Below are 22,587 nucleotides of genomic sequence, written 5' to 3' on the forward strand. Positions count from 1 at the left end.
TTTTCCATTATAGTCCTTTTTATTCATGAGAAGAACAATGTTCTCTCCATATGAAATATCCTTGCAAACTGGTGAATTCATCAGTTGTATATACTTGTTTGGCATGCACAGCTAAAGTCAAATGGAAACCATAGGTGATATAAGGTCATTGATTGGGTTAGGCTAGGGAAGGTAAGATTAGCAAGCAGGCTACAATAATTTTGCAGTGAGAAAGTGAAATTGTAAAAAAAAGTCATTGAACCCCAGATCAGCAGGGAAGAGTAGGGTTAAAAACAAAGTTTAAAGCAAGTTTTCTGATGGATACCACTGTCTAAAGTGAACAAAACGTTAGAAAAAAAACTGTGGAGAGTTGTGTGGAGCTGTAAAATTGTAGTTTTTATACCAATGTAATTAAACCACAAAATAATTTGGAGAGGTTTACCAAGGTGTACAGTCAAGATTTAGAAGTAAATGTGGTAGTTTTGTTTTGAAATGACTTGAGGTATTGTTAAAAAATTTGATTAAATTGTATTTCAAGTCGTACTCTTAAGCGCATGTACAAAAATAGATTTGTAGATATTACTGGAATTTATTCAGGTGTTCAGTAGCTGTGGATATATGATTTTATAATCCTGGCATAGGCAGGTAGTAAAATGGTCAGTAATGTCCATAGAAATTATGTTCTTCTGGAAGAATTTTCTTAACAGTTCCTCGCCAAAGGAACCAGTATAACATCACCCAGCTGGCATGGTTGGATAAGTAGTATTTTTTTATGATGTCCTGAGAGCCATGTTATGTAATTTACCAGTAATTTCTGGATAGTGTGTGTTGTAATATTCTTCACATTCGGATGTATGAATTAACTTTCCAAATAATGTTATGGAAATAATAAGAACATTGCATATATCAATTCTGTGTTGATGAGTCGGGGATTGGGGTGTACTAAATTGATTGGGAATTTACAACCCCCAAAGCAGGTAGCAGCAGCAGCAGCAGTCACCAAGGCTTCCCAATCTCTGTGAGAGGAGACTTTGGATTGTTGTCTGTTACATAAGTGGGCATGCTTTGTCTCTGCTTAACAAAAGGACTGGAAGAGTCGGTTGTTCTCCATTTTTCTTGAATGATTAAAAGAGTGAAGCAGATACCATTTGAGGCAGCTTGGTGGTGAATTGTGATTATTGTAATATGTAGTTTTATGCTTTATACATTCTCATAGTTTCTCCTCTGGGAAACCCGTGGCCCTAAAGAACCTATCCACAGTAGCTCAGGTGTCACATGATGGGGAACTTTGAAGTTGCCCAGAGTGAGTGTAGGGAAGTGTAAGATGGTGTGTTCTGTCTTCTGTGTGGCAGTTGCATCCAGTACATTTGGTGTTTTGGTGCCAGGCCAATTCTGTGTTGGTACTATATTATTATTGTTAATGGGGTACATAATGTGGAGGCCACTGATGTCCCCTACTGTTTCCCAAAGCAATTCCACATGTAGCCATTTTTACCATTTCAAACAGCTCTTGGCAAGTTGTTTCAGACACGAGTTCTGTGGGTGATCTCTTCATCTCCACTGCAGGTTGTCTCTTGTTGAGACAATACAGTGCATGGGATAAACATCAGGGAAGCATGACACATTCCCATGAAACCAAAATTGAAGTTCTAAAATTATGTTGGTAATAGGACTCTGGTGTCATGGAGCAGTCACTAGTTTTGTACAAAAGTATACCAGTGATACCCTGTAGTTTGCCAAAGACACTTGGTACCAAAGGTGTGAAGATACCTCTATTCAACATTTCGGTGCTCATATCTTGTAGCCATATGAACATAAAAGGAACATACAAGGTTTAATGATTAGAATTTTGCATACATATCCTCAAGATCCTGCAGAGGTCTTTCTATTATGACCCACCATTTCAGTGTGTTACAATACCAACATATGTAAAGCTTTGCAAAACCTTAGTGTCTTCACATGCATGTACAGGCTAACTGTATCAAAGTGAGACCCCCAAATGCCTTGACCATGATCTTGATTCAGGAGACCAGTTCTAGCTGTCCTACTTTTCTGTGCAGTGAGTTGAGGTTTGCAACCAGGACCTCCAATGATGTCTTCCAAAATCTATGCTGGTAATAGTTCTCATGTTCAGTTTCATATTTGCATTTGCTGTGATATCTTTTTTGTGGGTAGTGAAAAATGTGAATTTGTTACGTTTAACAGACAGTTTTTTGTATGTCATTTTTAGGTCAGTTGTATATTTTTGCTGTTTGCAGTTTGGTGTTGTGCAATAATTGTTAAATAATCTGCATATGAGCTTTAGTGTGCTCTGGGTTTGAGGAGGATATGTCATGTGATCAATCAATCCGTCCACCTTAGCCTTGTGTTTCAGAACCCAAGGAAACTGACCACGGCCAGTCGTTCAGGCCAGAAGTAACTTGGTAGTGTTGTGATTGGAACTGTTGTACATTGTTTTAGACCCTGATAGAATCTGGTGCTAAGGTATTCTGCACTCCGTTCCAACTAGAAAGCTTGTCAACCAATCCTGGTAGTTGTACATGCATGTCACTTCACAATAATTTTTTTTAATGTATGGGTTCCAAGATGCATGTACAAAGGAATCCTTCATCCTTATTTCTAGGGGCTTAAATTCTTTTGTACCAGTTGCCACCATTAGTCTTCTGTATGGTGGTGCATTTTTATTAAGGCCATGTAGTAGTTTTTAAGTAAAATTTTGTAGGCATTGTGCTGGTGGAGTGACCTTTAAATCCATCCTGATTTGGTAAGGTAGGTGTCAGTTTTCTTTATAGGCTCAATTTTTTTTCTTTAGATTTGATATGGAAAGCATTAAAATTTGTCTAAGAATTTTGGTTTTCAGATAGTGTACTATTTAGTTTCAGGTGGATGTGTTGTGTGCTTTTTCCAGATTGTTGGTGAAGTTGAGAGTAGTAGAAGACTGCTGTAATTTGTAAGTCTTTGATTGCTCTTGGGCCTAGATGTCTTGGATTTCATGGTCTGTTTGGTCCCCAGATAGGGTGAATGAATACAGTCAAGGTGTTGAACAAGTGACATTGCTTGGTGACAGTGCATTCCAGAGAAGAGTGTGCGAATTACAGCAATTTGTTCCTTGTGTGATCTGCAGGGGATCAATGGGTAGTACTACTAGGGTGCAGTTTTCCCATGGTTTAAAGGGGTGACTATTTCTTGTGCCAAGCTGCCTGGATTTATGGGAAATGTCATTTATTAAATTATTGTAAATCAATGGGAGTAACTACATACACATACCAAAGGCTTTCCCCCCCCCCCTTACAAGGGAGGTAGCCAAAAAACAAAGGCATAAAAAACCGTAATCACCCATTCTGTCCCTAATACACTCCACTCCCCTCCACCCTCTACCCTCCCTCTTATCTTAGTATAGGAATACCTCACAATACGACTGAGTGCTATAAAGTAGGTAAAACAAATGTTGGGTGTATGTGAAAGCCCCAGGAGGCAAAAAATGAGGAGGGAAGGGGTTGACAGGGCCCATGACCACAACCCCCCCCCCATTTACACACACAACCCACCTTGATATATGAATTTTCGCATTGCGACCAGTCAGCTGGGAACGCAATTCAGTTGTATAGTGAGGTATTCCTGTATGTTTATATACATATACACACATACAATATACAGGAGTTTCAACAAGTTTGATACCAGCAGAAATAATAAGTGCAGAGGTAATTATTAAACTATCTAGCGACAGTTAGACCCATCCTTCACTATGTGGTACAGTTTTGGTCTCTGTCCTACAGAATGGACATAAATTCACTAGAATCAGTACAGAGAAGAATGACCAAAATGATACCAGGACTCGGAAATTTGCCTTACGAAGAGAGGCTTAGGCACCTAAACTTACACTCTGGAAAGATGCAGAGTGCGGGGTGATCTAATAGAAGTGTTCAAGTGGATCAAAGGCTATAACAAGGGTGATGCAAACAAGGTCATCATAATAAAACAACAGGGCAGGACTCGCAGTAATGGGTATAAACTGGACAAATTTAGATTTAAGAAGGAAATAGGCAAGAATTGGTTTACTAATAGGGTGGTCGATGAATGGAATAAACTTAGTAACCATGTAGTAAGCGCTGAAACTATCAGTTGTTTTAAAAAACGGTTAGACAACTTTATGGATGGGGATGACAGGTGGTGATGGATACGGAGCTGCCTAGTGTAGGCCTTATGGTCTTTTGCAGTCTCCTTTATTCTTATGTTCTTTGAAATATTAGTGTAAAACAGTTTATGATAACCAGATATTTATGGCCCAGTTATAATGTACATTCTATAACAGTTATATATGTTGGCCAGTTGATAAACACTGACCAAAATGAAGAGGAACAAATATTGATATCAATAAATTACTTTGTGTGTGTGTGTGTATATATATATATATATATTTGGTAATTGTGGTCATGCCTTTTGATGTAAGAGTCAGTTGGGGATGGGTGGTTAGGGAGTGGTTGTGTGTGAATAGTATTTTGATGCAGCCTGAAGGGATTTCTTCCAGTCTTCTCTTTTTCTGCATGGGGGGCAGAGGGTGGGTCACCGATTAAATGAAGCGGCCTGGATGTGTTTAGCTGCATTGCTTCTGACCCAGGGCAGTGGACGAGATGCAGGGATGACCTCTCATCCAGGAAGAGCCAAGAAAAGAGGTGGGAAGGTTGTGAATGGGTGGGAGTGGAATTATGTCTTTTGATATTGGCTACCTCCCTTGTAAGGTGGAAAAGGCCCTTGGTATGTGTGTATGTATGTAATTGTGATCATCACAAAAGCATTACCTATTACCATATTTTACGGCTTACAAGACGCACTTTTTTCCTAAAAAAAATACCCTGAAAAATATTAGTGCCTCTTCCAAGACGAATGTTATATTGTAAGGCGACACCCAGGCTCTAGTGAGCTTGGACATTTGACCGATAGCGTTCTGGATTTGTATGTCGAGTCATTACACTATGATGTTAGCTTAAGTACTATTTAATTCGGCCTTTTGTATAATGTGAACTCGGTACTTAGCTGTTACAAGTATTTCCAATACCATAATCCTTCCGGTAATGACGAGTTCTCGGGATTTGAGGATGAATATATATATATATATATTTTTTTTAATTTTTATATTTTTACATGCATATTTTTGAAATTTTAAATTTATTTTTATGAAAATAAAACCACCCTTGGACAATGAAAAATGTGTGGTATATTTACTAACCACCAACTAGTATGTCATCGTCATACAAACAAAATCGGACAAGGGATTACGTAATGTAAACAATACGTGCCGTCGCCCGGCACTAAAACCTTTAAAAAATTTACCTATGCTATTTTTATTTACATATTTGTGAATCGATGGTGAGTGCTTCAGCAAATTTATGATGAGAGTTGAGACAAAAGTCTAGCAGACTCCTTGCTTCTTATGTTTTTTTGTTCAGTGGTCAGGTATATGGTGAATGTGTTCTTGTATAAGAATGACTTTTTCTTAGAAATTTCTTTCAAATATTAGGGTGCGTCTTCCAAGATGCAGCGTCTTGCAAGCCGTAAAATACGGTAGTTCATATCAAATTTAATTGCAGATAGATCTCAGTATTTAAAAAAAGTATGGGTCTCCTTTTCAGAACCCAAATTGGTTATCAGGCTTTTCCTCGTTAGGGTATCTGTTTCAGTTTTCATACGCTTTTTAGCTAACATATTGGTCAGTGATTTAGGGATTCCCCTGTATTTCCTCCTCTGTAAACTTGGGTCATAGTTTTTCAATTATTCCATTACACATGTAGTTTGCTTGAATGAAGAACCTGTCAGTTCTCCACATTTTTTTAGTATAAAGTTTGTGCAGGCTGTTTCAATAAGGCTTGAAGTAAGCAGATGTGCAACTATACAATCAACACTCATTTTTGAGCCCACTCTGGGAATTGAAGCTTGGTCTCTTGGGTCAGAAGCAGGCATGCCACTGTGCCCTCCTGGGCTTTGGTTATAGATATGTGTATGGAGTAGCAGGTAATGCCCGAACTCTCACCAACTGTAGACCCAGTGCCCATCCATTTAATTTTGGCAAGGGACTGTTCCTGTGTTGTGTTGGTCTGGTTTGGCAATATGGAAATTTCTATCGAGGGTTTTGATGACCAAGGAATGATACCCGTAGTCTTTCCAAGTTGTTGCTGGTCAATTATAATTTTTAGATCAAAACCAGTGCAAATCTCAAATAAGTAATTGGTTATTATTTTCAATACCTTTCCAATAAAGAATAGTTTTCTATGTAACCAAAATGTTGCATTTTGAGTTGTAGCCAGGTGCAGCACAATTTTTCACCAAGACTTTTATTTATTTATTATTAATGTTTTTTATGTATGGTTTCAGTTATTTGTAGATTAGCCATTAGACTATATTTGATTTCATTATATAGTTTAAACTTTGTAAGTGACTTTGGTACATTAAGTTAGCAGAATGAATGTATATTGTATGTTTACTATTGTTTGTTGACACTACCCTTGTTCTCAGCTAAACATTTCCCCCACATATCCCTATGTCAGCCATCATTCCTGTTTTCAGAAAAAATTAATTCATTAGTATTCTAATCATCCTTTTATTCATTATTAGGGTTGTATAGATCCCTCTGAATTTAAAAAAAAGATGTACCAGTTTAAAATGTCTTTTTTCATGGGTAGTAAGTTTTAAAGTAACCAGGGTGGTTTAAAGATTGATACACTATTTACTTTCTCCTTCATGAGACTGGCCATCAGGTTTTGTATAGTTAACATGAACCTGTATAAGAATGTAGTTATGATATGACCTCTGAAAGCCTTGGATAGAATTAGTTCAAACTTTCATGGTTGCTTCATGGAATCCAATTATCTTTGGCATCTTAAGATCAGTATGGTCTGTCCAGTCGGGCGAAACAAGAGATATAGTAACTAAGTGGATTTTTGCGTTTACAGGTTGTTAACCTATACACAACTTCCATCCTGGAGGACCTGTGAGCTTTACTTAGTCTGATCTTTTGTACAAGACCTATTCAATTTGGCTATCTGTAGAAAGACCTTTGCATCTCCTCAACCTAAGTCACGCAGTCATTAAGATGCTCAAGCCCACCCTTCAGCATCAAGGTGTCAGCTCATGTATGTATGTACAGTACAGTACTTGTAAGCATACTTTATGACTGATTGTTTGACAGAATAGATGGAACTTTTGAAAAGAAAATAAAGCTGGTAACATCCATACCCCCACCCCCTTGTGTATGAATGAGTGCTTTAACAATGTTTTCAATAACTTGACCTGGGGACATGTGCAGGCATCTGTCTGCTACTTTGGAATCTATGCAAGACCTCAGGATTTTTCTGTTTATTTCTTATGTTTGTACAATTCTCCAAAATTAGGTCCAGTATATGCAAGAGCCAGTTACTCTTTTAGCACAGTTGCCATATAACATTTGAGGTTTGTATTATCCAAGATGTCAAACAAGAGACCATCTGCTTTTTGTAATAAAAAGAAAGTGGTCAGTTTATTGAGATTTCACAGGGTGAGAGGAGGAATCTGTGAAGGTTGTGACTGAAATTCCGACTTCAGCTAACTGAATTACTGGTGGGGGGTGTAAGTTTAGCTGATTCAAAGTGTATTGGTGGTGAGGGGTTTTAAGATTGGAAGCTGATTAAATGGATGAGGATCTATTTGGGCTAACACAATCAGTTGAAGATGAGGAAGTTCAAGAGTCATGGAAGTCTGTCTGAAGGCTCTAGAATGTTCATGCAGGAAATGTATTTCCACATGGACCTATCAAAAATCCATGCCTTACCTCTTTTGCTTCATAGGGGTTAACCTTGGCTGATTGAAATAGCCTAGCAGAATACCAGTCATTCATAAAACATTGCCGGTACATTTGGATGTGAATAATCAGTGGGTCAAATCTTGGGGACAATATTGTTGTTCTCTCATAGTGATGTTGTAATTGGAACCATGTTTCTCTGACAGTTGCTTAGTTACATGTTCAGATCCTGCATTTCTCTCCAATTACCAGTAGTGACAGTTACCTCCAAGAACAGTCCAGGTGCATAGGGCAGAAGTAATGGCTGGCTGCTATGTACGTACTGGCATAGGTTCCTCATCTTGTAGATGAAATGGGCTCAAGTTTTGTAGTTTATTTCATGTTCATAATGTTTGGTGTCAGTGTCTGTAACATGATTTGGGAACCACACAGAAACAGCATATTTAAAATGTGGGTGGAGTTGATGTATATAATTAGCTGGTCATAGTTGGACTTCTCTATGTATAGATCATGCATATACCAAAGGCTTTCCCCCCATACAATCATATATATATATATTACTTTTCTGTAGACATAAGTAGAATATGTAGATTAATTAAGGTTGTTAATGATGATTACAGCAAGATGCCTTTCATTCTTCACTTGGGTTAAAGATTTTCTAAATATATAGTTTTGCTTTGTATTATTTTTACCCATACCTATGCATTTATATAGACTAGATTGCATTATCCATTTTCAGACCATTGTTCTTTCTTGTCAAGAGTCCTTTTCAATATCCAGGCAGTGGGTAACACTTCATTTCTTTAAATGTTCAGAGTTTCTAAGGTTGTTTTCTCTCCTGATCTTAGAAATACTATTAAAAATTGCAAAGCATCGATATTTCAAAAGATAATTGAGGTTTAATATACAAAGTGCTAAACTACAATAATACACTATATTTAGCATATTCACATTGTCTATAAGTAGTAGCTGATATTTTGACCTTGTATTCCCTTTTTAAATTATGAGAAAATGCAAGTATTAAAGCATGTGATACGGTTACAAGAGTTTGCTGGAAATGCACTGATGAGCATGAATTCTTACTGTGAGCTCTTTGATCTTTACACACCAGTGACCATATATAGTTTTCCATTGTAGCAGTGTCCTATCTTCCTTGGTATCTTTTCTCCATTGCAGCAATGTCCTGATGGAACCTCTCATCATGCTCTTCACTCACTCCTCCCAAGTTTTTGTGGAAAAAAAAATAATGCAAAAAGTGCACCTTTAATGACATTATATACTCCAAGTTCTTATAACTTTTCTAAAAGTTTTGCTGTGAGCTGCTTGTAGTTTAGGTCACTATTATTACCAAGGTATCCATTAACCATGCCTCAAAATGCACATCCTCTTGACATCACTCATTGCTTTTTCAAGTTGCATTGATTCAAAATTTACCTTACTTGAAGACCAGTAAATATACCTCCCTTAATTTTGACTACAAAGGCGGAGCATGCCGACTGGAGACCTTTTGATCCATATCTAGGTCGGATGCAAAAAAAAATCATATTAATAATAAAATATTAAATAAAAACTATAACAATGTAAATAAATAAAATACATAAATAAATGCATAGGTATAGTTAAATAATAAACAAACAGGTAAATAGTAAATAATAATAAATTGACATATAACTAATGATAAATGAAAATCAGACAGACAAATGATAACAAAACAAAAACAAATAATATAAGGTAAATTATAATCATTACAGCATCTTAGGTATTTATCTAAATGATTCTTAAAGCTTCGAACTGAACTACATTGCACTACCTGTGCAGGAAGTTTATTCCATTCATTAACTACACGGTTGGCAAAGTTGTTTCTACCTACTTCCAAATTGAATCTATTTCCGGACAGTTTGAGACCATTGTTTTTTGTCTGATTCTCATTCATTGTGAAAATTTTGTCCCTTTTGATGTCAATTCCCTTTAAAATCTTAAAGACCTGTATCAAGTCACCTCTGAGTCTACGCTTTTTTAGGGAAAACATTTGTGTGTTTTAGTCGATTTTCGTATGATTTATTTTTGATATTTGGAATCAGTTTTGTGGCTCGCCGTTGTACTTTTTCTAGTCTGTCAATGTCTTTAATGAGATTCAGTGACCATACAGAAACAGCATATTCCAAATGTGGACGAACTAACGATTTATATAGCTTGTTAATGAGTGATGGACTTTTGAAATCAAAAGATCGCGCAATCAGACCTAGAATCTTATTTGCTTTCTCAGAGGCTGAAATACACTGCTTGGATGATTTGAGGTCGTTACTGATAATTACGCTCGAGATCTTTTTCACTATCCACTTTTGTTAACGAATTTCCAAATAACTTGTAATCGTACTTACTGTTATTTTTACCTATGTGCATTTACTTGTTGTATATGGATGATGTTGTGACGACATGAGGAGGAATAGGCGGGGGGGTGGGGGGTGGGGTAGTATGTGTGAGTAAATTTTGACGCAGCCCGAAGGGATTTCTCCCCGTCCTCTCCTTATATGCAAAGGGGGACGGAGAGGGGGGGTCGCCGATTAAATGAAGCGGCCTTGCTGTGGAGGTACTGTGTCTTGCGACACTGCTTCTGACCCAGGGCGGTGGGCAGGGTTCAGGGATGACCCGTCATCCAGGAGGTGCTCAGATGAGAGGAAGGGTGGGAGGGGTGTGGAGTGTATTTAGGGATGAAATGGGTGGGAGTGTTTTTATGCCTTTCCTTTTGTGGCTACCTCCCTTGGAAGGGGGAAAAAGCCTTGGTATATGTATGTATGCATTTACTTGTGTTAAATTCATTAGCCAGTTTTCAGACCATTGCTGTAATTTCTCCAAATCTTCTTGAATATCTAACTGATTTAAGTGATCATTTGCCACTCTGCACAGTTTTGTATCATCAGCAAATTTGGAAACAGTAGATTTTAGTCAATGGTCTATATCATTTATATATACTATGAATAGAAGTGGCCCAAGAACGGAACCCTGAGGAACTCCACTTGCAACACTTTTCCATCCAGAAGTTTTTCCATTTAAAACAACTCTGTTTTCGACCATTCAACCAATTACTAGTCCAACCTAATAGGCTACCACTTATTCCATGCAAAGGTAATTTAGTAAGTAGTCTTTCGTGTGGGACGGTATCAAAAGCTTTTGCAAAGTCTAGATATATTAAATCTATATTGTTTCTTTTGTCATAATTCGAGATAACTGTGTTGCAGAATTCGAGTAAGTTAGTCACGCAAGAACGTGTCCGTCTGAAACCATGCTGGCTATCATTTATCAAACCGTTACTTTCTAAATGATGATCAATAGCATCTCTGATGATAGTTTCCATTATTTTTCCTACGATTGAAGTCAAACTTATAGGCCTATAGTTATTTGGTTTCTTTTTGTCACCTTTTTTGAATATGGGAGTAATGTTAGCTAGCTTCCATTCTCTTGGGACATCTCCTATGATGGATTTCTTGAAAATAATTTTTAAAGGAACAACAACCTCATTTTTCATTTCCTTTAAGATTCTTGGATGTCAACCGTCAGGCCCTGGTGTTTTATTAACTTTGGTATATGTATGCATGAACAGTTGCCATTGTTCAGGGTGATGATCAATTCCAATAGCTATAAATATGCCATTAATATCTTCGCAGAAGCAGAGATCCTCCCTTATATCAAAGTACTCTTCAAATTCCTCATGGCACTTCCTGTATGCTGTTGATCTACAGTCCTCCCCCAACGGATTCCATTTACTTAGTCTGGATGCTAAAAGCTCAGTTCCTTACTTCGTGAGGCCCAAGTCCCTGATGAGCTCATCCAGTTCACATTGATTTGGGGAAAAAAAAAAATCATCTATTTCTTCATTGTCACAACCTTCCCACTCTCCATCATATCCTCTACCTTAAAAAAAAAAAAAAAAAAAAAAACTGGAACATAAATATGAATTGTATGTGTAATCACATGACAAGAAAACAACTAGTTGTTTGGAAAATTTCAATATTGATTCTGTTACAAAGAATAGAGTTCACAATTTGATAAGATTTACTTACATTTTCTGTTGGCTGTGGAACCAGTAAGGTACCATCATGTGGCACAGGTGCAATAGAGGATAAAAAGCTGGGATATGGAAGGGATTTTCTTAACTTAGCTTTTCTGTACTTTGATATGTCAATCATGCAAAAGTAGCAATCATCGTGATGCTTTTTTTTTTAGCTCTTACTTTTCTGTACTTTGATATGTCAATCATGCAAAAGTAGCAATCATCGTGATGCTTTTTTTTTTTTAGCTCTCACCAAACTCTCATGCAGGGATGACCCATCATCCAGGAGGTGCCAAGATAAGAGAGAGAGAGGGTGGAGGGGAGTGGAGTGTATTAGGGATGGAATGGGTGGGGATGGTTTTTATGCCTTTGTTTTTTGGCTACCTCCCTTGTAAGGGGGGAAAAGCCTTTGGTGTATGTATGTATGTATGTACCAGAGTCGCAGCACAGCAAATGTTATTGCTTTTCTTGCACCTCTCAACCATGCATCTAAATTTGATCAACAACTTTCACAAATCATATGAGAGGCCCATGTTATTTCTTGACCACCCATACTTGTTCTTAAGTACAGGCTATAAGCAATTTGGTACCTTGCACCTTTCACAATTTTATGTGATACATGCTTAGATCCAACGCAGAAACCACACACACAACAGAATTATTCTGGTGAATTCCTGCATCCTCTTGCAGCCATGGTCAAGAATGTCAATATTTATAGTATAAATGTGAAGAAATTTTTTTTTGTAAGTAATTCATTTTTTTTTTTTTTTTCCTTTTACATTTCATATTAGTATAATTTTCTAGATCACTAAAAGGGTCAATGATAGAAGAAAAAGTACGTATTTTGAACCACTGAAAAAATTTGCATGAGAAACACTCAAAAAAAATTAAGAGAATCTTTTGTGAAATATTGTTTCACAATGTAATTTGTTTGTGTCATTAAAATATAATTATGACCCAGAGAATCTGGGAGGAAAGAGATGGGTAATTTTTTTTAGAAGTGCACATCTATGTAATATAGCAACAGATAAATACAATTTTATAAATTTTGATACATCAACATATGTTTTTCTTGATGGAAATCAATAATAAAAAAAAAACTTGCTAAAAGCAAATACACTACCGAACGGAGCTGCGACTATAGGTTCAAGACGCTACATTGTCTGTCATCCTGTCAATGTCAATTTGACAAAAGCATTGACATTGTGTACTGGGTGATCTCCACTTCAAGTGACATCACCACGCTACATATTTTTAAAACTGTGCTAGAGCCGAGCTTCATGTTTTTCTTCAAGCCATGAAACTCCTCTACACCCCACAGTCTGATCAGATGCCAAAACCGGCTGTCAATATCTGTGCAGATGACCTCTAGAATTACAGGTACCACATTACTAAATGCAGATTAGTTTTGATGAATTTATCATATTTTAATTTCTTCGACATCTGCATGTATCAAAAAGATGGCATCTCAAGCAGTTACTAAGGCTGTTCGTGTATTGCTTTTAGTGACTTTCTATTATTGATTTCCACCAAGAAAGGTATATAATACATTGATGTATTACAATTTACAAAATTAATATTTCCTATTGCTATATCACAGGTTTTGCACTTCTATAATTTTACCAAGAAATGTTTGGAAAGTTTGAACCAAAAGTGCTGTGTGATTTGGGTATGTGGAAAGAATGAGAAATGAAAGACTATAGTGTGTGGAATGCAAAGTGGATGGAGTAAACTTAGAAAGAAGACCAAAGAAATAGGTGGTACAAGAAGTAAAAGGGGCTGCAGGGGAAATGTCTGACAAGTTATGGAGAGTAGTGGCAATTGGATAAAGAAATAACGTGGCCCAAATGTATGTTTGTGTACATGAGTTGGTTCCCATATAGTGAAGTGGTGGGATTCAATCAGCTATGAATCTCAGCCATGAAATTCTAAGATGTAAAGGGTTATTTATGGTTTTTGGATGGGTATGGGGTGGGTGAATGACAAAGCCAACCCCCTTATAAAGAGGAAAATGCACTTTGGTATGGTTGAATTATTATTTTGAGTGGATAAGAAGGTTGCCATTAAATGAAACTAGGGTGTAAATCGGTTCCAGTTGTGGAACCCTGCTGAGTACATTCTTTGACCTAAGCAGGATAGCAAAGGATGGGGATTAACCTTCATTCATGAGTTTCTGAGATGAGAGAGGCAGTTTATGAGTGTTGTGTATTAGAAACCTGCAAATTCATCCCCACCACAACTGATGGAGTATACAAGTTCCTAGACCTGACCAAAATGTTCATCCCCTCCCCTGCCACAGAAGAAGCACCAAGAGGTGCAGAAATGCATTCCAGCAATATCTCAACTTTATTTACTATGCCAAACTATTCTTGCTGTATGAATTACAGGTGTTTTAGAATAACTTCTTTTGGAAGGGAAAACTGCTTGCCCATATATGCATAGTTCTCTCTCATCTGTTTTCAAAATCTGAGGTGGCTGACACAGTCGCTGGATTGGCTCTAGAATTCTCGTTTAATTTTGACTGATCTCCTGCTCATATTACCATAGGCCAGTTACACTAATACAATGCAAACACTAGTACATATCTTCCTAGAGAGATCTATGGGATGACTCAAGGATCTTTGCCAGGTTTTGTGGTACTGTAGGTTTGCAGTTAAAACTTGAAGGCCTAGGCATCTTAACTTACACTCTGGAAAGATGCAGTGTGTGGAATGATCTAATACAGGTGTCAGTGAAAAATACACGGGAGCGACGAGCGATTTCGCTCGGGAAAGTTCCAATGTCGCTCTCGCTAATCCAGTAGTGGGAGCGATCCGCCACAAAAAAAATGGCTCCCGCAGCAAGATTTAACGTTTTTCGTGCATTATCCATCATTTGGCAATTCCTGAATCCCATCACCATTGATGAAAGGATCAGAGCAAACACAACTTACCCGTGATCAATCATTGCATTATCAATCGATATCATAAACGCAATGCATCAATCAACTTTAATTTGTTGATGTACGTACATATGTATACGCAGTATAGTTTCTGGAGTTCAATGGCTTACCTAGCCTAGCTTCGTATCAGCTGTATGCACTTGTATACTAGTACATGTTGACTAGACTCTACATGACTATCGTGCTATATAATGTTGCTAGTTGCGAATTAAATGGTACCTGTATGCAGGGAAGTTCATTGGTTGCATGCAGCTAGCTGCCCAATCAACGCGCTGACTACATGTACAATGCACCATACCCAATACCACATCACCGCATACATGCATACACTGTACATATGCAAACTTGCTCCGACATGAATAATGAGATAGCCTTCCAGTAGTTTGAAGGAAATCGAACCTGTAAAAACATGGCTCTGGAAGTATCAAAAATGGCTCTGGTAATTAAAAAAATTGCTCTGGCAAAATTGATAAAACAATGAAAAATGGCTCTGGGAAAAAAAAAAGTATTTTTTTCCCTGACAGGTGTGCTAGTGGATCAAAGACTTTAACAAGGTTGATGCAAACAAAGTCTATTAAGACAAAAGGACAGGACTCATAGTATTGAATTTAAATTGGACAAATTTAAATTTAAGATGGAAATGGCAAGAACTGATTCAGAAATAGTGGACCCTGGAGTGAGTACTGAAACTATTGGTTGTTTTAAGGAAAGGTTAGACAACTATGGGTGGGGATAACAGGTAATGGACATGGAACTGCCTAGTGTAGGCCTTATGGTCTATTGCAGTCGTCTTCATTCATATGTTCTAATTGATTTATAGATATGTAATATTAACAGGTATCTCTTCTTGAATATAACTTTCAAGCTCACCAGATCATGTTAAATCAGCAATTGTGCAAGATTGAACTACCTTTGGGGATTGGGGCTGGCTAAAGATAGTACAGGGTTATATGATCAGTCCATCTGTCACACTAGGTATCTTTTTGCATGAGCCCCATGGCTCATAGGTAACAGTTAGTAGCCACCAGTCTGCCCTAGATGTCATCCAAGGAAGAAATATTATGCACATCTGGCAAGAGTTAGTGTACGGTAGTGTAGCATGAGATGTTCTGTGTCCTTGCTGTGATGGTTGCATCTAGGGCACTGTGATTCTATGGCCAAGCCTATTCTGTGCTGGTACTATCGTGGTACTGGGTAGTGACTTGAAAGTAAATGTGCTAGTGTGGTTTTTACTTCTCTTTGGGGGTTGGTGTCAGCGATGGCAGGGCAGATGGGGTAGCAAGTTTGATGGTTTGTCATGAAAACTTAGTTTTGCGATCCAAGTTTGAATGTTTGGTATGGATTTATTATATGGAATTGATGGTAAGTTGTTCAAAGTAGCTATCTTGTGCTTAGTTGGGGATATATATATATATATATACACACACATATATATATTTCCTGTATCCTCTTGAAATATAACTTGCTGGCCTTTTGAGTGGTTACTGCCACTGCTTTACGGATGGGGACTGGTCTATGTCATAGATCTCTACATGATATCTCATCATGGTGTGGTTTTGAAACAACATTCAGGAAGCTACCTGTAGATATATTATATATGTGAATGATTCTAGTTATTTTGAATTGTGAAAAAATGATATTTTTTTGAGGAAGTTTGTAATGAGAAACTTACCAAATTTTCTTACAGTTTGCTGGTCTAGGCATAGAAGGACAAGGAGGACACCGCGGAGGAAACAACAACGGTCGCTACATTCCCCCACATCTGCGCAACCGTTCAGACGGCCCACCTGGCCCTCCTGGACCCCCTGGACCCTCTGGACCCTCTGGCCCATCCGGCCCATCTGGCCCATCTGGCCCCTCAGGTCCATCAGGTCCATCAGGCCCACCAAGAGGTAAACAACACTTAGGAAATCAGTGAGAAATATTGGCCCACATAACCAAAGGACCCCACTGACATTAGATATGAAATTTTGAGTTGGTGGAGATAATATTTTGAGCTATTCCATTTTTGGCATCCAAATAGACTAGGGTTGAATGTAGTCAATCTATTATTTATTTTTTTATTGGTTTATTCTATTAATTTTTTTTCTCTTGTAAATTTTTTTCTTCAATTTCTATAACATGATTTTTAATGTAATGAAGTTTATTTCTTTCTTGTTTTTTTATGTTGTATGTAAGGTATTCAATGTGAGTTTTCATGATTGAGAGAGACTCAGTAGTGGTTATTGTATACCTGTAAACTTCTTTTATGATTTATTTATTTATTTATTTATTTAATTATTTTTTTTTTTAGTCTTATATATTTGTTTTATTTATTTCTCCAAAGGGTGGTGGACAGCCTTGTGAGGTAGCATGTGAATTTACTAAGGCACTGGATGTTTGAATTATGCATGTTCTATTTCTACTGGGCAGAAATGTAGATATAAGAATGACTAGGTCAAAATATGTACTCAGATATAGATACTCAAATGTGGATTTTTTTTTTTTTTTGGGGGGGGGGGATTACCAGTAGAATTTTAGTTTTTAAAATCTTGGATATTTTGGTGACGTATTTGTGATTAGTCTAGACCTGGTATCCCTCTACTGAATAAAGTTGCTTTGGTGGCAGCTGAAGTAAAACTTACAATTTATTAACTACAGTGAAAGGGTTGAATATTTGTCACTTTAACTTAATGTTAGCTGTAGTGATTAATTTTTTTTTTATTGAGAAAGCATGTGAAATTGTCACAGTGCAAACATCTTTTGGTAATATCAGGTTAATAATTGTAATTGGAATAGGTTTTTTAGGACAAACTAAACAAGGTTAAGAACTTTTTTCCTTTGTTTTGTTTATTAGTTATTTATTTATTATATATTTTTTGTCCTCACCCCTCCCTTTTTTTATATATATATATATATATAATTTAGAACAGGAAATTGGCATTTTCGTGTGAGCAAGGTAAGTTGTTAGTTTATAAAGAAAGACCAGTCATAATGTGTATGCTCTGTTTTGCAAGAGAAGTTGCATGTTTGAATGGGATTAAGTGTAATGCTTGAGGATGGTGAAGGTGAGGAATTTTTTTCAAGGTGAGAACAAAGTCCAAGAAAAGAGTAGGAGAATGTATATTACATCCTCTTGGCAGATTATCGAGGTAGGAATTCTGGTTTCCCCTCGCGCTTTGACTCCAGGAATTATCGCAGCTTTGAGAACGACCGTGACCCAGAACCAGACAGAGACAGATATAATAACTACAGTAAGTTGGTTATTGGTGGTGGTACTGGTATTGGTACTGTGTGGTGCAACCCAAATGCTCACTTACTGGGGCTTCTTACATAATGATTGTTTACAATTTGTCATGCCTACTGTGTTCATTTCAAAGATTGTGCCTTGCCACACCATGTTGTCTTGTGCCTTTTTTAAGTGTTGAGGCTTATAGACTGCTGTGTATATATAGAAGTATGAAATGCTATTGGTTTAAATCTATATACCAAGAGCTTTTTCCTTCTTATTAAGGAGACAGCCAAGTAAAAAAAAGAGTATATGAAATGGTAAGAAAAGATTAAAAAAGTTTCACACTACTTTAAGAGCATATATATGTATATATATATATATATATAGGGAGTTGCTAAATGTGAAGGAGGATAGGGAGGTAAAGGTGGTTGCAGTGGGAAGTGCTAAGAAAATGACTGATGAGTGAGGATAAAGGAGGAGAAATAAGGAAAATTGAAGTGAGGAAGTTAAGATGATGAGAGCAGGTAAGGCACCTGGGTTGGATGGATGTCAAACAGAATGTCTGAAAAAAGGAGGTACAGTGATGGTGGACTGGCTAGAGAGGGTAGAGTACTGGAGAAGTGCCTGTATAGTTCCACTTTACAAGGGAAGAGGGAACAAGTGTGAGTGTAGTAGTTTCAGAGGGATCAGCTTGTTAAGTGTAGTTGGGAAGGATTGTGGGAGGGTCTTGATTGAGAGGATTAGGAGAGGCACAGAGAGAGTAATTTGTGAGAAACAGTATGGGTTTAAGACAGGTAGGGGATGTGTGGATCAGGTTTTTGTGGTAGGACATAAGTGAGAAAGCTTGAGGGAAAGGAAAGGACATTTTTTGGGCTTTAATGGATTTAGAAAAGGCTTATGACAGGGTAGGAAGGCAATGTGGGAGGTTTTGCAGTTATATAGGATAGGAAGAATGTTTTTAAGAGCAGTCAAGAGTTTTTACAAGAAAAGTAGAGCTTGTGTTATGATTAGAAATGGGGAGAGTGAGTGGTTTGAGGTAAAGGTGGGACTTTGTCAGTTGTGTGTTATGTTGCCTTGGTTGTTCAATTTATATATGGATGGGGTGGTGTGAGAGGTAAATGCAAGGGTAGGGGATTGGAGATGGTTAAAGAAAATGGAGAAAAGTAGGACATAAGCCAGTTGTTTGTTGACGACACTGCTTGTAACAGGATCAGGGGAGGAATTGAAGAAGTTAGTGACAGTTTGGGAAGGTGTGTGAAAGAAGGAAGTTGAAGATAAAATGTGGGTAAAAGTAAGGTGATGAGATGTACAAGAGGAGAAAGTGGCAGCAGAATGGAAATGAGTATTAAGGGAGACTGGAGGAAGTGGATAGATTTAGATACTTGGGTGCAAATGTGGCAGGGAAGGGAGGAGTGGAGGTGGAGGTAGAATGTAGATTGAGAGAAGTGAGTAAATACCTTAGTGGACAAAAGAGTGTAATGAGAAATATACATTTGGGAATGGATGCTAAAAGGAGATTGTATGAAGTAGTGATTGTGCTGACAGCACTGTATGGGGCAGAAACATGGAACATGAGGAGCTTTAATGTGTTTGAGGTGAGGTGCCTGAGAAGTGTGATAGGGGTTACTAGGCTGGATAGAGTGAGAAATGAGGAGGAGAACGGGGATGAAAAGGGAGTTGGGGGCTAGGGTTGATGACAGTTTTGGAATGGTTTGAACACATGGAAGGAATGAGTGAAGAAAGATTAGTAAAAGAGGTGGAAGGAGTGAACATGAGGCGGCAACCTAGGATGAGATGGATGGATAGGGTAAAAGGGGCTTTGGGGAAGAAGGCAATGTCTGTTGAGGAAGGATGGAAGAGAACAGAAGATAAGGGTGAATGGAGAATGGTTGTGTATGGATGAGGTTGTGATGCATGAGGGGTAGTGGGTGGGGGATAGGGGGTGAGGGAATATGTGTGAGAAATAAATTGATGCACCTCAAAGGGATTTCTCTCCGTCTTCTTCATTTCTGCACGAGGGGATGAAGAGGGGGGGTTGTTGATTTAATGAAGCAGCCTTGCTATGGATGTACTGTCTTGTGACTGCTTCTGACCCAGGGCAGTGGGCAAGATGCAGGGATGACCAGTCATCTAGGTGCTAAGATAAGAGGGAGGGAAGGGGGTGGATGGGAGTGGAGTATGTTGGGGATGGAATGGGTGGGAGTGATTTTTATGCCTTTGTTTTTTTGGCTACCTTTTTTGTAAAAGGGAAAAAGCCTTTGGTATATATATATGTATGTATATATATATTTTTCCTTATATTAATAGTGCACAAGTTCTTCACTGGGGGGCACAGTATAGCTTTTGGTGTGACAAATGCCAGATGGTTTGTTCATAATCTGTGGACCTGTCCAGAACACACCTTGTATGGGTTGGGAGTTGCTTATCAGGTTGATAATAAAATTGCATTTGCCACAAAAAATTGTACAATGGGCAATAATCATGAGGGTAAATAATTATCCTATAATGGTAGAAATAATTCCTCATCCCTTACTAACAATTTGTTTAATGTTATGGATTTTATTTTACTTTATTTTATATTTTATTTATTTATTTTTCACTTTATTCTTTACTGATTCAACAAAGTTATGTTTTTGCACTTACAATTACATTTTGAAGGGGAAGCAATTTTTTCGTAACCATTTCAATGTTAGCATTGCCTTTGTTGGGAGTTGGTCTACTACACATTTTAACACCGTAATAAATGCCTAATTGTTTTCCTCATTACCTTATTGCATATTCATGGCATACATGAAGTAAAATGCAGGTTTTCATATGTTTGATTAGAGGGAAAGGATTGTCAATTAGTTGCCTTTCTTCAATAACCACTCTTGTATTTCTTTCAAACTGAAATGCTCATTCTTAAAATAATTGTAATTAGGTGGAGGAGGGCGAAGAAGTGGTGACTACAACAATTTTGGACGGAATAACCGTCGAGATGGATTTCCTGATGGTGGCAGCCAGGGAGGACCACCCCCAGGTTACCAAGGTGGAAGATTCAACAAGGATGATGATCGCCAGGGTGTAGACAGATGGAAGGGAAGTGGTGGTGGTGGACCAGGAGCAAGAGACAGACGGTAAGTTGATAAGCTGAAAAGCTAACATTGAACTCCTGAACACCTCTCGGACTATTTGCACACTTTCATTTTTACCCACATTCTCCTTGACATCCATTCAACACCCACACTTGCATTCACACAATATGAAGTGGTACTGTTCTCGGCCACTAATTCAGCATTCTGAGTTGAAGTCCTGCCCAGAGTTGAGAAAATTTCATCATTGCTGCACTGTGAGCTGGTACTTCAACTCGGGTTGGAAGTGTGTGCATGTAAAGTCATAGCATTATTCATAGATCAGACTATGTATGAACACCGAGCTCTCGTCCAGAAGGGAAATTATAGCTGGCAATCGCAAGTCCAACATGCCATCCAAGACTGGTGAAAAAACACACGCATTCTCTCTATCTCTCTCTCTCTCTCTCTCTCTCTCTCTCTCTCTCTCTCTCTCTATATATATATATATATATATATATATATATATATATACACACACACACACACACACACACACACACACACACACAGAGCACATGTATATACATACATCATCTGTTATTAGGGGTGCTTTATAACTAGTTATATTCTCATGGTGATGCAATATTATATATATGGGATTTAGTATGATCAGTGAAAAGGTAAAAATTTTCCAATATTCAGTGGGATTTTGTAAGTAAAAACTGAAAAATTGTAGTCATGTGGGTTGGATATGGCAGCTTTTGTGACTTTAGTTGTAGTGTTGAATTGACTTGCTTCCCTTCCTAGTTGGGAACAAGTCATTTCTGCTTTCTACATACTATAGTGATGATTGTTGGGGCCTTAGGAGTGGCCGTGACAATAGGTTCAATGAACCCCCACCACAAAGGAACACACGCTGGAACGAGGATGACCGGGACCGCAGCGGAGGTGGAGGACGTTGGTCTGAGGGGAGGAATGAGAGGGATGATTGGTCTGTGCCACTTCCCAGAAATGAAGTGTTGGAGCAGGAACTGTTTAGTCAGGTTAGTATGATTTATGATTTGGGAATGGTCTGAAATGATTAATTTTATATATATATATACATATATATATATATATCAATTCATTTTGTTGTATTGACACCATTTTATTTTGTATCTATCATTTTGGTATTGTAGATTATACCAATGCAGATTAAATGTTTGTTAATTTATCTTGATTTAACCTAAATTATAAGGGGAAAGACGTGATGTATAGGAAGAACTCTTGGTTTTGAAGAATGTGTTTAAAATTATTTTTGGTTTGTATACTTATTTCAGAGTAATAGTGGGATCAACTTTGACAAATATGATGATATACCTGTGGAGGCAACTGGTGAGGATGTACCTGACCCTATTAATAGCTTCAGTGACATGCAGCTTACTGAAATCATCAGGAATAATATCAATATGACACGTTATGACCGACCAACTCCAGTTCAAGTGAGTTAATATCTTGACGAGAATCATTTCTTTTGTATTTAGTGCCAAATGTACTAGAAAATTTGTTTGATTAGTACTAAATGCTTCCTGGTTTTATTTT

General features: G+C 37.6%; 1 protein-coding gene across 8 annotated transcripts in view; it reads left to right on the forward strand.

Annotated features, from left to right (window-relative positions):
* The window catches only part of bel (ATP-dependent RNA helicase bel), a 34,861-nt gene that overhangs the window by 1,078 nt on the left and 11,196 nt on the right, over positions 1 to 22,587 (forward strand). For 2 of the 8 annotated variants that reach the window (XM_076177977.1, XM_076177979.1), the window contains exons 2-6: positions 16,430 to 16,634; positions 17,865 to 17,975; positions 20,874 to 21,069; positions 21,872 to 22,049; positions 22,326 to 22,487. In XM_076177977.1, coding sequence (XP_076034092.1) covers positions 16,430 to 16,634; positions 17,865 to 17,975; positions 20,874 to 21,069; positions 21,872 to 22,049; positions 22,326 to 22,487 — 852 coding nt within the window. Of the gene's footprint in view, positions 1 to 7,089; positions 7,111 to 15,266; positions 15,419 to 16,429; positions 16,635 to 17,864; positions 17,976 to 20,873; positions 21,070 to 21,871; positions 22,050 to 22,325; positions 22,488 to 22,587 lie in introns of those variants that run through there. The other 6 variants (XM_076177978.1, XM_076177980.1, XM_076177981.1 and 3 more) reach the window with 6 other exon arrangements.

The sequence above is a fragment of the Oratosquilla oratoria genome, chromosome 41 (genome assembly GCF_046742065.1).
Source record: "Oratosquilla oratoria isolate Oo_2021 chromosome 41, ASM4674206v1, whole genome shotgun sequence".
NCBI classification, from domain to species: Eukaryota; Metazoa; Arthropoda; class Malacostraca; order Stomatopoda; family Squillidae; genus Oratosquilla; species Oratosquilla oratoria.